Source organism: Pangasianodon hypophthalmus, chromosome 2 (assembly GCF_027358585.1).
Source record: "Pangasianodon hypophthalmus isolate fPanHyp1 chromosome 2, fPanHyp1.pri, whole genome shotgun sequence".
Lineage (NCBI taxonomy): Eukaryota > Metazoa > Chordata > Actinopteri > Siluriformes > Pangasiidae > Pangasianodon > Pangasianodon hypophthalmus.
The window spans coordinates 25,252,435-25,268,221 of NC_069711.1; the positions used below are offsets into that span (position 1 = coordinate 25,252,435).

At 39.1% G+C, this 15,787-nt stretch overlaps 1 protein-coding gene across 1 annotated transcript in view; it reads right to left on the reverse strand.

Annotated features, from left to right (window-relative positions):
* LOC113538330 (protocadherin-9) overlaps positions 1-15,254 on the reverse strand; it is a 200,713-nt gene extending 185,459 nt beyond the window's left edge. Inside the window, exons 1-2 of the mRNA XM_026933302.3 lie at positions 14,772-15,254; positions 11,142-14,290 (exon numbers count right to left, since the gene is read on the reverse strand). Coding sequence (XP_026789103.1) covers positions 11,142-14,168 — 3,027 coding nt within the window. The 5' untranslated portion in view covers positions 14,169-14,290; positions 14,772-15,254. The remainder of the gene's footprint in view (positions 1-11,141; positions 14,291-14,771) is intronic.
* Positions 15,255-15,787: the final 533 nt, after the last annotated feature.

Genomic DNA, 15,787 nt, shown 5'->3' on the forward strand with positions numbered 1-15,787 from the left:
TAATACAATATCCATATACTTTAACTAGTGAGGCACTAAAAAGAAAATTGCTGGATGAAACAGAAACCAAAATTCTGGACACATTGGGCAGAAAACCGAAACTAAGAACTGGGATTATTTATTTATTTATTTATTTATTTTTTTTTTGAGCTTGAACCACGCATTTGAGCTCGAACCACGTTGTACATTTATTGTACAGATATCTTAAAAATAGCATGTACTAGTCAGTGTGTACTAAGGACCAACATGTTCCATTAGCATACAAAATCCAGTGTCCACAACAACAAAGACTGTCATCCAAGGCAATGAATTCCATGACTTTTTTGTTTTTAGTTATACTTTGCACTAATTATACTTTAGCACTGTAAATTTTGAAGTTCCAACTAGCATGCTAGCAGGAATTTTTGCTTCTCATTGGTTGCTATATTCTGTATATCGGGCAGCATGTCATGTATAAGTGGTGTATTAAACTTAGTACCCTTTTGCATGAACAGTACAAATTACTTGGGAATGTTTCCCATAGAAACCGTAAAATATTTCTACATGGACGACATTTTCACTATTGATCTGCTGCTGACAATGCAGAAGAGTAAAGGAAACAGTGTTTCTAATTTTCAGTACCATTAAAATTTGTTGCAAAGTGTCAATGTGACATTTTGTTGTAGGCCTATCAAGTAAAGTTAGGTAAAGTTTTCAGCTGATTTCTATTTAAGTCGAACCCTAAAAATGCCATATGGTAATTTGGTGACCATTTGTTTGACCATTTATTTCCTTGCTTTATGTGAACGTTAACTAAGTGCTAGCTACATGTTACATGCTGACAAAAATCTCACTTCCTGTTGCTGTAGTAACACCGCAGCTACCATCAATGGAGAAAAAAAAACTTCAGCAAAAAGTTTAGCATGAAAATAACAACTCATTTAGTATCTAAGAACAGAATCTATTTGTTTGGATATATACACTCCTAGTCAAGTTTCTTATGTTTTATTACAATTTAATCTATTTTCCACGGAATGCAGAACTGCAATTAAATAGAGAAAGCTACAAGCGATAAGTTCTTTGTGGGACTTATTAACTGCACGCTCGAAGATCCTAATACGGGCTTTATTAAAGGCAGCCACAGTTGAAGGGTAAAGCCACTAAGCCTATAGATAAAAGACTCTTAGACAGCGCTAGTATTAAATGTAAAACAAATATATCTATATGTATAAATGTGGTGTGCTTGAAGTGCCTATTAAGTGTAATAATGATTTTGGCCTTTTCTGATTTGATTATATCTAATAGATTGGTCCAATAAAATTTCTCAGTTCAGTAAACAGTTAATAATAAACATTTCTGGAATTACTTCTATCTATACCTTGGTTACATTTTCAAATTTTAGCGTATTTTATTGAGATCATAAATTCTTAAATATAGAGTGTTCAAAAACTTTTGACTACTAGTGAACTTTTACTACATAGATATAATGCTTGTATTGTTTTTTTCTTGAAAAAGAGACTACTTTTACAAATAAATGCATAAAATTGTGTCAGCAGCAGCTTCCTCAATACACTCGAGTAATGAACCAAAGGGAACAAATTGAATTTGGAAGTGATGCTCATTGCTGAGTGCAAACAGAAATTACACACTCGTTTATAAGGCCGCTTCAAGGGTTTAGGTTTCATTTCAGAGAGGTTATTTTTACAGACTCCAGTTTTCTCACTGTCTAGTGTTTTTTTCACTATATATCACTATATTTGGAGAAAATTTGATCCGTCTAAGCACACACACACACACACACACACACACACACACACACAGGCAACTCATAGCTGTTGAATTCCCATGGTGCTGTTTCCTCATTGCCCCTGACAGTAGCCTTTATCTGCTGCACATATGGTGCAGTTTTGTTTTCCACTTTACATAAGGCGTTTCAATGAGCTGAACACACAAAGTCATGTGACTTACAACTCGTTTTCTTTCTGTTTCCTTTGTCTGGGAGAGCAGGCTCATTATAAAACAATACTAAAAATATTTTTTCCAACATGCAGCTTTATGAGCTTGGCTCAGTTTTGCTAATGAACATGAACAATCATTTATTAAACAAGAAGAAAATGAAAGTGTGTGTGTAAGAACATTTGCATGAGTATTACCAGTGCCTGTTTTCTATGCTGTGGTCCAAATGCCACCCTGCTTCCTATTCTCTACACTGGAGAATAATATGCACTATGTCAATGACCTCATTAGAGTAGACAGAATAGATACCTAACACTAATATCCGCCTTTGACCAAACGTAGACCAAAAATAGTTATCAGTCATTTAATGAAGAGCATTTTGTTAAAACATTCATTATTAAGTTAAAACGTTCTTTTGATTTCATATTGCCATTGAGTAATACAAGTGCAGCCAAAATTCTCACTGTTCTGTACAACAGTCAGTTCTTCATTTATTTATCATCTGCCAAATATCATGAGCACCATTCCAGCAGAAATGCCCATAAATGGACTTCCAGCACAAAATTATCACTGATGTCAGATTAGACCGTAAAGTCGCCCTAATGCCATCAACACAGGTGCTCGGCATCTGTTCTTTCTTTCCTTGATTTCATTTTTACTAGATGGCAAAAAATAAAAGACTTGACCATTTAAGACCTAAAGCTTCACCACCAACTCAGGGTCTGCTGTTAAAGGAAATAACCAACAACGAGTTGGTGTGATGAAGCAGAGTTATAGCTACAGTACAGATCACCCTGATGTTGACTTTAGTGTTCTATTCCTCTTATACCACAGCAATGTGCTAAGGATTAACATAATTATTTATTAAAGAATGACACGTCCTACATTTTAGACATTAATAGGTACTGCTTAAATATTAATTATTTCCTGCTACGGTTTTCGTTAGAACAGCTATGCAAAAATGGTGATAATGGGCCCAAGCATGTATATATAGACAAGACTTAACAACTTTTGCTAAAATTGGCATAAACTGCAGAAGAGGAAAAGACACAAGCAATGTTTTTAATCACATTCTAATGTTCTGTACCAATAAAATGAGTTGTAAAGTGCTAATGCGACATTTCATTGTAGGCCTATTTAATCTTTTTTTTTTTCCACAGGCAAAATTTTCAGTCAAAAAAGAAACCATTTTGTCCATGTTCAGTGAAATTTCAGCTCTAACCTTAAACATTTATTTACCTTTGCACGCTTGCTTCTGTTCAGTAAAGACGTCTGCAGTATGTTTTGTTGATTAAAACATCAATTAATGTTAACACAAACTAACATGCTGAACTAATATTAACTACTTGTTATGTCTAATTGATACAAATCTTAATTCTTGTTTCTATGGTAATGCTGAAGCTACATGAGAGATGGACATAAATGGAGATATTCAACAAATTACTGAGTTTAGCATTAAGATATGAATGGCTCATTTGGTATCTAAGAACAAAATAAATTTGTTTTATTAGTTGATAGAGTGGTTTATTGTCTTGTTTCCAAGTGTGTCCCTAGTTTCCTGTTTTAAGTATTGAGTCACCTGATTTTGACCTTTGCCTGCTTTCCTCATTTCTGACTATGGATTTGTTTCATTAACTCTGCATGCATAATGACACAAACTTCAGATATTATGATTTTTAAGATTAAGTGTTTAATAAGCCGAATGCTTAGTATATGCACCTTAGTCCTGCCTCTAACTCCAGCTCTTTATAGTGTGCATGGGACACATGGGGGGACACTAATAAGAATATATATTTCAGTGAACAACTAAAATGTTTTAAACCAAAATGTGTAATCATACCATATTTAGTTCAATAATAGCTCTATCCTGACAGGATTAAATTTACATAGGGTCCTGAGTAATTTTCTGTTTTCCTCTGTGACAACTGTAACAAAGGTTCCAGTTAACTGGTTATAAAATCTAAAGACAGACTGAAACCATAGGACTCACTCTTAAGTACCAAATACTACAAGAATAACAATGCACAATAATCTGCTCAGTAAAAGCATGCAGTGTCGATGATTCTCCTCACACTCTTCACATCTACGTAATGAGATCACGATATGGTCGGCCTAAACGCATAAAGGGCACTAAGAGCTTTCTCCAGTTCAGCACTTTCTAACTGCAGATCTGATTAGCCCTTTACAGTGTGATAGGGAAGAGTGTTGTAAGTACAGTAAGTCCTGAGGTGAAAGGCACTCATGAAATGAAAAGCCTGAGGTGATAAATCACGCTCTAAAGCGAACACTTACACTCTCAGAGTGAAGATGAAGAAGAAAAAAAAAAGACACAGCAGTCTTGAAGAGCGTTGTAAAAATAACCTCTCTGTAATGAAACCTAAGCCCTCGGAGCGGCTTTATAAGCGAGTGCGTAATGTCTGTTTGCAGTCAGCGATGAGGAGTCGCTTCCAAATTCAATTTCCTGTCTTCGGTTTATTAATCGAGTCTGTTGAGGAGCCCACGGCTCTACGCGTGTTCAGTTTAATCAATAACCTAAATGTTTCATACACTTCCTGAGTGCCTACTTAATGTGTCGCCGTTCTGGGCATACATTAAAAATTGCCATGCGTATGTGTGTGGGTTCTGAGGAGAGCTCGACCTGTTGGCTTATTAGGAACATAACGCTGCATTGTAACATACTGTGGCATGTGATATGTGTCAATCACCCTTGGACGCAAGTTAAAGAGCAAAACTATTATGTAATCAGATGTAGATGTTCCCCATTACGTGCTTTCTTACATCGTTAGTTCTGAAGATCTGGTGACACAATCAGTGAGCATTTATTCAATCCACAAATGACATCAATTCTGTGTTTATAGTCAGCCTATTTGTTCCTTGTTGATTTTGTGAGCAGTAGTATTAGCAATGTCCAGGAGGAAAATAGGAGGACACTGTAGCCAGTAATCATATTTTTAGGGCTAAATATATGATAAAGACATGAGAACCAAAGACATAAAATAACGATGATATTTCTGACTAAAGACAGATGTTGTGGGAACTAAAGATTGTTGAGACTAAAGACAATGAGTGGTATATTGTGGGCTGACACATCATAGGCACTGTAGAGGCAAGCACTAAACATTTTTTGGAAAATAATGACAGAAAATTGAGGGGACTCAAGATCAAAACTATTGTGTCCATTAAAGTTGTTTTGGGGACTAAAACCATCATGGGAAATGAAGACATTGAGGAGACTAGCTAGTAACTAACTGGCTAGTAGGTTAAAAAAAAAAAACCCTATCAGGACTGAAGACTCTATGAGGACTAATGAAGCTGTGGACAATAAAGAAGTGGAGAGTGGTAGTGTTTTTGGAACTTAACCTCTGAAATATATGGGAAACTATAATTATTTAATTTTCTATTAATTAGGTTTTATGAAATATTAGATACTTCATTTTACTTTGTGTGTGTGCGGGGTGTGGGTGTGTGTCAGAAAGAGAAAATGAAAAATGTCCTCACAAGTCACTGTCATGTTCGGTCCCCACATTTACAGCACACAAGAGTGAATGCAAAAGGTCCTCACAAGTCTCTGTCCTATTCAGTCCTCACAAGTATAGTATACAGATGTGTGTGTTTGTGTGTGTGTCAGTGACAGAAAATGCAAAAGGTCCTCACATTCTGTCAACACATGTACAGCATACAAGAGAGTGTGTGTGTGTGTGTGTGTGTGTGTGTGTGTTTGTAGGTGAATTTCACTGCTGTGAAGTCTTAGTGTGAAACGTCAGAAAAATCAGGCTATCACTGGGAAACCGGCACAAAATGATGTATCATAATTCTTTGGGGCCAAGTTGTTGTTCCGGACTGAAACTGGGGCAGCAGAGAGAGTTCAGCAGCGCTGCAGTGCTGAAATGTGTGTGTGTTCAGTTACAGCAGTGTTAATTGGTGTGTATGGAGTATATGACAAAGTAGTGATGAGCCTCAGGCTGCACTGAATAACACACAAATATGCACACACACAAACACACACTCACACACACACACACACACACAGAGAGATACTGATGCGAAAAGAGATACTGGAAGAGAGAAACAGTGGAGAACACTTGAGGAGAAAAAAGAAATGAAAGGGAAAAAGAGAAAAGGAGAAATTGGGAAAAAAGAGCAAACGAGTGAAACAGAAACGAAGAAGAGGTATATGATCCGACAGAGGAATATATATTTAAAAGAGAAGAGGTGGAAAAGAGGGCTTGAAGAGGGACAGTGGTGGGGAGAAAGAACTGGGAACAGAAAGAAAGAGGGAGAAGAAAAGATTAAGGGACTGAAGGATAAAAACAACGAAAAGAGCATGTGAATGAGAGAGAGAGAGAGAGAGAGAGAGAGAGAATGTGGAAGATTAAGGAGAAAGTGAAGAGAACAAGGGAAGGGAAAGAAAGATGAAGTGAGGAAGTAGAGGGGAAAAGGGGAGAGAAACAGATGATACGTCAGAGAAGAGAGAAATGTGACAAAGAAGAAAGAGAAAGAGACATGAAGGGAGGCTGAGAGAGCATAGGCTGATGTAGAAGAAGAGAATGGGGTGATAGAGTGAGCATTGGAGACAGGAAATGAGGAGTGAGAGGGAGAGAGAGAGGGATTGAGAGAGACGAGTGTGTGCTCTGACCTGCTGAACTGAGTGAACAGAGTCATTCACATTGAGTGCAGCTTCATCTCCCGCTCTGACAGCCGTGTGTGTGTGTGTGTGTGTGTTATAGTGTTACATCAAGAACTGTGTCACGCGCAAAGGCATGTAGTGTGTGTTGAGGCCATGAAATGAGCAATGAACATCACACTTACCACACAAACATTCAGGCTATCCAATTTTTAACTCCTTTAATTATTTTGTTTGAATACATTTGAATATGAATGAGCCTGTGATGCTACATAGCCACAGACATACCACAACACTGTTGAATTCTCCATTCTGATTGGTCAGAAGGTGTTGAATAATTTTCTGTAACAGCAACTCAGACAACATTTTTGGCGCCAAGATAAATCACAGGTTTATGTTAATGTGCTTGTTCGAATATGCTATCAAATATATAGCATAAACTTACACACGGCCTTGAATGGGGAACGTTCCAGAAAATCATATAAGATAATGTGTGTAATTGTTGATCTGTTTTTCTGTGAGCAGATATTTATTTAGTCTCCATTGTCAGTGCTTCGTATCAGACATAAATACATAACCTAACGTTTTTCCAACATAGAAACATCTCTAGGACAGAGAGGTTTACCCATTTTTTTGTCTTATAACAGAAAACAGAAAGGCTGGCGAGGGAATGGCAGTTTATAGCTGTTATAGCGTAACTTGTTTCAAAGCCTTTCATCAGCATTTAAACATAATAATAAATGGATAAAATGCAAAACATGTCATTGTTTAATAAATTAATACAATTATTACACAATTAATACACACATTGGCAAAATTACTGTGGTATAAGAAGAATAAAATTTCGGATCCATACAAAAACATCCACCGCACTGAAAATCTTCATACAAGTCTCATTATTTACTTAGAGTAGACTCATTATTACTTTTTTTTCAGGTTTTCTAAATATTAACTAGCAAAAATGTATTGATTGAACTGATATTTAACTGAAATCTGCAGAACTGTTTGGATTTATAAGCAACCACTTGAAAGTATAAGATCACTTTATCCATTTTCACCAACCATAGACAAAAGTCCTGACATCTTGTGTTCTTCTGGCTTACTTGACAACGGTGCATGAATCTACAGGTCAAAGTTTACCTTTATAGTCAGTATGAAGCGAAAGAAACAACTACCAAAAGTAAACAGGCATCTTTCACATGCCAATGTCTTTCTCCTTCAGTGAAATAGCTTTTGCGTCAAGTGAATACAAAGCGTAGTTTTCAGGTGTCTCCTGTATCACCGTAGCAAGGGGTCAAAAATGATAAATGGTACAGCTAAACTATTTACAGATGTTGGCACCTTTGGAATACACCTTGCATACAGTACATAATCGCTCCGTACACCTTGTCTAGTGCATTATAAGACGATTTGAGAGTCAGGCACAGAAAAAGAGCATCTCCAGTGAGTGCCTGTTGAAAACTGATAACTATTATCAGTGTGCTGTAAATGACATGCATTCATTCAGAGCTGTTTTCCTATAACAAGCGACATAAGGGTCATTTAGCCAAACAGCCTAAGAATCACATTTCAGTAGACTTGCGTCAAGGAGCTAAAAGATCTTGTGTCTACTTAAACATTTAAACATGGATTTTAATCTTCTAGAAATCTGAACAGTATTTGAACAGTGACAGCCATGATATCTATGGACATGGTGTAAACATCTTTCCTAAATGATACCCAGTTGTCATAGAAACGTCAAACATATTATCACTACCATCACTGAATTTCACTACAAGGACGGAGCCTGGGGGGGACGGGGACATTTTTGGACAGCATTTGTGTTCCCTAGATAATGTCTACATTATGGGCAGCTAATCTAAAAAGTCTTAACTTGGAGGCACAGCACGAGAATTCGGGGAAATGTTGCTCGCTCCAACTAAGAAACAACTTATTACTAATACAGTGTAGATTTTTAGACCCAAAATCACAAGAATAACATAAAATAATTCCAATATGAAAATGACTCTTATTTATTTTGAATGCTAATTTACGTTGTTTGCCCATGCTACACTTAGCTGCTAGCTTGCTAGTAAGAGGAGCACTCCTTCTCAGTGCTGTAAAATGAGCAGTTCCAAAACAAGGCAGATCAAATCCAATAAAAAGCTGATGTGTTTTCTTAAGCATCTGTGGAGAAGTTTTATTTCATTATTTTAAATGTTCTAAGAGTCACTACTGTTAGCTTGAGTGTGTGTTGTCTAGTGTTACTTCATGATGAATTGTTAGTCACCTTGTTTTTCTAGCTAGCTATGTTAGCATTCTAGATTCTAGATTTGACTAGCCTGTTGGCGTTAAACTTCGTTGTTGACCATAAGTGATTCAAACACAATAAAGTCAAAATACACTAGACTTCTGGTATACTATGGACTCATATAGTAAGTATTTAAAGCTTTCATTTAAATTTTAAACAGAACAACAGATTTTATATTAACAAAATCAAGCGCTCTGTCGCCAATGGGCTGCTTGCACAAACACTTATGCATTATAACCAAAACGGCACTTCTGCTTCCGTCTCATTCACTATAATGGCAATGGCGCTATTTTTACACCCGGTATTACAGGAGCTCCTGGAAATAAACATCAACAACATTCATCCTATATGTAAGTACCCTTGCAAACCTCCTTTTAGTAAACTGGAGCAAGGCGTCAGACTGTATGCTTCATCATACATAAATAACTATGAAGGTAAAAAAAATACCTTTTAATAGAAAAGAACATCAAAGCTAACATTAGTGCAACACTAGGTTCGTGCTATTTCAAAACAGAAATACGCAAGTAGCCCATTCTTTCAGGTGTCTTAAACTAAAGCAGGTAAAGAGTGTGAATCAGTGTGCCTCTGGAGAAAACTTACTTCTGGGGAGTATGCTCTGCTGGAGCGGGAGCTTCGGAGCGCACTGCTGGCTATCTAGGGCTCTAAAATGCACAACTATGGATTACACACATGAGTCAAATACACACACAGACACACACACATGTACATACACACACACAGATATCGCTATCTACATACACACACTCATATTGGGAGTTTTTTTGTATTTATTGTACAGTAAAAAAAAAAAAAAAAAAAAAAAAAAAGATTTTATCTATTTTTTCTATTGATACACATGATATGGTTTTCAGGCACTAAATAATAAATAACAGCGGCATCTCTTTGTGCATATTTCACACTTAAGGAAATTACTGACAATTCCCAATCCACTGAGCCAGGAGTGTGTGCATCATTTGTTTTGTGTGTGTGTGTGTGTGTGTGTGTGTGTGCATGCTTTTGAGCAGTCAAGCCTTATCACTTACATCTGCGAATGCCATTATCAATCTGCCATGCATTCAGACCTTCATTAGCCATGAGCTGCATACTGAGTTGAATACACTAACACACACACACACACACACACACACACACACATGGCCAAGAGACCTGGAGAGATAGAGATAAAGAGAGAGAGAGAGAAGAGAGAAGAGAGAATTGGAGGTGGGGGGGCTCTGCTCCTCTCTTCCATCTCCTTTGACATTACACACACACACACACACACACACACACACACACACTGCAAGCTGGCCCAAAGCCAATCCATGTCTTATGAAGCAACAGTGCCACCTAAAGGTAAGAAAATCCCTCCTCCCTTCCTTCCCTTCATCCCTCCATCTTTTCCTCCCCTCCACCCAAGCTTCCCGTCAATCTCCTTCCATAATATGAGATTATTTGTGCTACATAACAAGCATCTCATTCTAATGAGGCTTCAAAGAAACGGGATTAGATATGTTATTTGAGACTTATTAACAGCTAATCCACTTTGCAGCGGATACGGTTCTACCTTAATGGCTTAGGTTAGTTTATGTGAATATTCATGAAGCTTTCCCGTGACGGCTGTGCAACAGTTTGCTTCTTTGTGGTGTGCAATGTAAGTAAGTAGGAGTTCTAGTAGTCACAAATAAAAAAGGGTTCAAGCAAGTGAAGGTACACAGCTACTGAAAGGAAAAACATTATTGCAACAGGTTATTCTTCTGATGCTTCTTGGGGAGAAATCCTTTTGCTCAGTACAACACTGAATACTGAATAATACTGGATAATTTTATGAGTTTTTTTGTGTCACCATATGTTTTAGGTGGTAAAATGACATCGGAGTAGACAGGCTAGAAAAAAATGTTTCTTTTACAAATCCGGAGAGCACTGTAATGTTCCCACGTCAACATCCACACAGATATCCAAGTTTCCTTCAGCAACTAACGAATTATCGTTGCCTTTAATTGGACATGTATAAATAAAAAAAAGCAAATAAAAAACACAAACACATGAGGAACGTTGACAAAATGCAGAATAACACTTTCCGAATCTAATCAAACACACATCGCTTACATGTTGCTTTTGGTACAAAGTAGATGAGTACACCTATTGGTGAGAATTTTGGCTTTTTTTAAATCCTATTTGTATAAGATGCATGCATATCAGGTGAGTTATAGCAACTGGGCTCAGACTGGCACTTCAGTACTGAACAGGGCGGCTATATGGACTACTTATAGACCAGTAAAAGTGTTCTTTTACCTGTCTGCTGTGTAAGGTCCCTCCTTTTGTCTTGAAGCCTCCTTGGGAGCTGCACTCTGAGGCACTGAAGTGATCCGAGCTAGTGGACGAGCGCTTGGAAAGAGTGTCACATCCCCCGACGAAAGTGTTGTCAAGGGGCAGCTCCTGAACGACGTGATGCTTTTTCACTGAAACTGGAGTGTCGGCCTTGACGTGGAAAGCTGACTGGGGTGAGGCCGACTTGTAGTGCCTGGCCAAATCAGGGCTATTGGGCTTGAAGGTGGTGGTTGGTGTTGTGTTCCAGTCAAAGCGTCCAATCCCCGGCTCCTCGAGCTCAGCTGGGATGCTGATGGTGCCATTGATGGGTTCGTGAGCTGGATCATCAGGTTTGTTCTCCTCAATGCTAACGAAATTAAGCAGGGAGCTTTTGGGTGACTTCCTTTTCTTGCGCTTTTTCTTCTTGTTCTGCTTGTTCTCCTGGTTGGGTGACATCCACTCAGCACCTTGTTTCTTCCTCTGAGCTGCTTTAAACTGTGAAACATGACGGCAGCGGACCAGAACGGTAATGAATATCACCACGATTACCACCATAGCACCTGTGACAATGGCAATGATGGTTTTAAGATTGTCAACGTTCTGATATGTTTCGCTACTATCGCCGATATTCCTATCCAGAGGCGTCTCCATTGTGCGCCGGATGAGGTCATAGATAAAAGATGAATTTCCTACCGTGTCATTGATGTAAAGGAAAACAAGAACTAGTGTGTGCAGAGACTTTGGATAGCCAAGGTCGCTAATGTTGACCACCAGACGATGGAGGCCAATATCTGCAACTGTGGGTTTCTCCTCTAAAGTAATGTTTCCTGTAACAGGATCTATCCTGAAAAGTCCTCTGCCGTTACCACTAATGATGGTGTATTTTAATTCAGCATTCATTCCTGTATCTCCATCCACAGCAAAAACCTCAGCGACTACAGAGCCCGGAATGGCAGAAAGTGGTACCAGCTTGAAGGAAGTGTTTGATGGAGGGTAGATGACAATGGGTGGGTTGTCATTGACATCAATGACATTGATGGTCACTTTGGCAACCGATGAGCATGGAGGACGGCCACCATCGACAGCCCTTACATCGAAAGTATAAGAACTCTGCTGCTCTCTGTCGAAGGAAACATTAGATTTTATAACTCCGGAAAAGGGATCGAGGATAAAGTTCTCGTTATCATTGAGTATGGAGAGAGACACCTCTGCGTTTTCACCTGCATCTGCATCTGTGACTGTAATCACTCCTACAGTACTATACTTAGGCAGGTTCTCAGACACAAAAAACTGAAAGTGATTGTGTGTGAACTTGGGGCTGTTGTCATTTTCGTCTAAAATGGTAACTATCACAGCTGCCTGGCTCTGCAACGCCCGGGTACCATTATCTCTTGCTGTGACGGTGAAGAGAAACCTATCTTGATCTTCTCTGTCAAACACCCTTGAGGCCGTCAGCACCCCAGTTTTGCGGTCCAAATCGAAGAAAGAGGCATTGGGTCCTAGCTGATAGACAATTTCTGCATTCCTCCCACTGTCTTCATCTGTAGCACTAATAGTTGTGAGGAAAAGGTCACGCTGGTTATTTTCCATGACTGACAGTTCAATAACAGGCTGGCTAAAAATGGGTGGATTGTCATTCTCATCCTCTAGCTTCACTTTAACCAATGCTGTCTGGTTCAAACTAGGCTTTCCGGAGTCAGAAGCCACAATTTTGAAAATGTACTCCTTGGTCCCCTCGTAATCCAACAGAGCTGAGGTTTCCAACAAGTACTGGTTGTCATAGACTGCTTTGAGGTGAAATGGCACATCCTTTTCAATAAAACAGATCACCTTGCCATTGACATCAGTGTCCTTATCAGAGACGGTGATAAGAGCTATTTTAGTGTTAATGGGGTCTTTTTCAGACAGCATTACGGTTCCATTAGTAGGACTGATAATGTATCTCAGGTCTATATTTGGAGCATTATCATTCACATCAGTCACATTGATCGTTACGGTTGCTCTTGCTGGACTGGAGCTTCCATCACTTGCTAAAACTGACAGCTTATGAATTGCAGTCTCTTCCCTATCGAGTGGCCTCTGTACTGTTATTAGTCCAGTTGTAGCATTTAGTGCAAAGAGTCTCCGTGTGGATGGAGATACTTGGGTACCAAACATGTATTTGATTTCTGCATTGGAGCCAATGTCTGCATCCGTAGCCTGCAGCTGTACAACAGAAGTCCCGACTGGAGAGCTTTCAGGAATGTGAACTTCTATCTGACTTTCTTTGAAAACTGGACGATTGTCATTGACATCAGTCACCGTCACCTGAAGAATGGCAGTGCTGGACTTCTGTGGATTCCCACCATCCTCCACTTTGATTTTCATCACATAGGTGTCTTTTTGCTCCCGGTCCAGATTCTGCTGGACGATCAGCTGTGGCCATTTTTCTCCTTCCTGTGTCTCGACAATATCCAAGCCAAAAGTGCTCTGTCCGTTCACAAGTTCATATTTGTGGACGCTGTTGGTTCCCATGTCAGGATCAGTAGCAGAGGGAATGGCAAAGCGGCTGTTGATGAGAGTGTTTTCAGGAATGGAAATGTTAATCACAGGGGAAGGAAACATCGGAGCGTTGTCATTGGTGTCCTTCACAATGATCTTGATTTTGATTAATCTGAAGTAGTCGTTTGGCAGGATAACCACTTCGATTTCAAATGAGCACTCAGTATCCTCGAAGGACGGGCCAGGACAGAGTTTTTCACGGTCAATACGGTTCGAGGTGGTAAAAATCTCTCCTGTGTTGCTCATTACTCTCAGTAATGGGTTGTCCCCGGCTTTCGAGACCAGACGGTAAACCAGATTGTTGCTGGCAGCGTTCATATGGGAGATGTTCAAATCCTTTGGTATATTTCCAATAAGTACGTTCTCTTGCAGCTCCTCGCGGATTGAGTAAATTAGCTCTTGGGCGATGGCTGGATCCAGCCACAGGCAAGCAACAAAGGTTGCCAATAGGTAAAAATCCTTTAAATCCATGACAGCACTTCAAATGTCTTTCCTCGGCTTTATTTCAAACAGTTATCCTCATTGCAAGGTGGTCAGAGCCATGCGTTCAGGGAAACCGTGTCTTTTTCGATAAGGAGCAGTCGAGCATGATCCTAAAAATAAACATTACAATACAGGTTTGATAAATTAACTCTATAATAGGAAGCTACATCAACTAATTTGCTGTATTCATTTTGTAGTGCATATATGTATTATGTACACTGTATGTACTGATTCAATAATTTTAACAGTTCAGTGATAAGAAGACTTTCTAAGAAAAAAAAAAGCAGGGGAAACGACTCTCTCTGGGAATTAATTACTCCTAATCAGCATGAATATCTCTATCATGAAAGCAATCCGCTGTATTATCCTCTTATATTTGGTTTACAGGCGATGACACTGAGTAAGACAATTCATCTTTCACTGGCTTCGTCTTTCAAGGACCTTTCTCAGAATTTGCAGCAAACGTCTGTAAACATGCGAGGGCTAATACTTCTGTCACCAGTCATGCATTATTAAAACAAAACAAAACAAAACATCAATGCATTGCAAAACACGCAATACGTAAGCATGGAGATTAAAGTCATGCCTTACCCTTGTATATGCGTGCGCGCGCGTGTGCGTGTGTGTGTGTGTGTTAGTGACTCTTGAGGTCGTGCATAGTGACTGATAAAATCCTCTTGATACGCATGAGCTCCGACATTAAAGCCCTCCTGTGCTAGTTATGAACAGCAGGTCCGGAAACTGTTCGCCCAAAAACAAAAAATTAAAAATGGAAAAAAAAAAAATTAAGGGAAAAAATCCATGCATAAGGTTGAAGCAGGAGATACGTTCATATTCAGAAGCACCTGTTTTGCACAGACGCGCAGACACATCCCATATTTTATCCCAGCACGAGAGAGTCAAGTTCAACGATGCATAAATGCATTAGCTCCCAGGTTTCTTATTGACTTTATTATTATTTTTTTTTTAGCGTGAAAAAAATAATAAAGAAATAAAGCTAATCCAGGATTGCCGTCCGCGGCAGCGCGTGCGGCTGTGCGCTTCTGTGAGTGCAGGGAGACAGACACAGCTCCTCTCTCCTGCACAGGACTGGCATTTCTGCCTCTAAACTTAGAGTTATGCTCTATCGAAGGCGTGGTTTAACACACAAGCCACGCCCCGGATCATTCCATTGGCGCGCGGATGCACGCAGAAGCCAAGTTAGTTGCTGATTGGCTGGAATCCGTGTCACTACAGACAGAAGGATGAAACAGAGACAGAGATGCTGCAAGGATGCAGCACTAAAACTCACAGAGCTCGCGCTTCATTCATTATACATTCATTATACACGTCTCAGTCTTTGCACTAAATAAATACGTATTTTATACAGAATGAAATTGTTTGGATTTGTGCAAATAATAGAAGAATATGCATATAAAAAAGAACAGGCATTTGTTGATCTGGTGCATGAATAAAACATATTAAACTCGTGCTTTAATATCTTCCAGGATTAAACACACAGTCTATTTCACACAGAGAGAAATGAAATGCAGAGTAGTGTGTGTGTATGTGTGTGTGTGTGTGCTTGTTGCTGTAGCAGATGTGTGGATGATTCACCGGTCAACAGC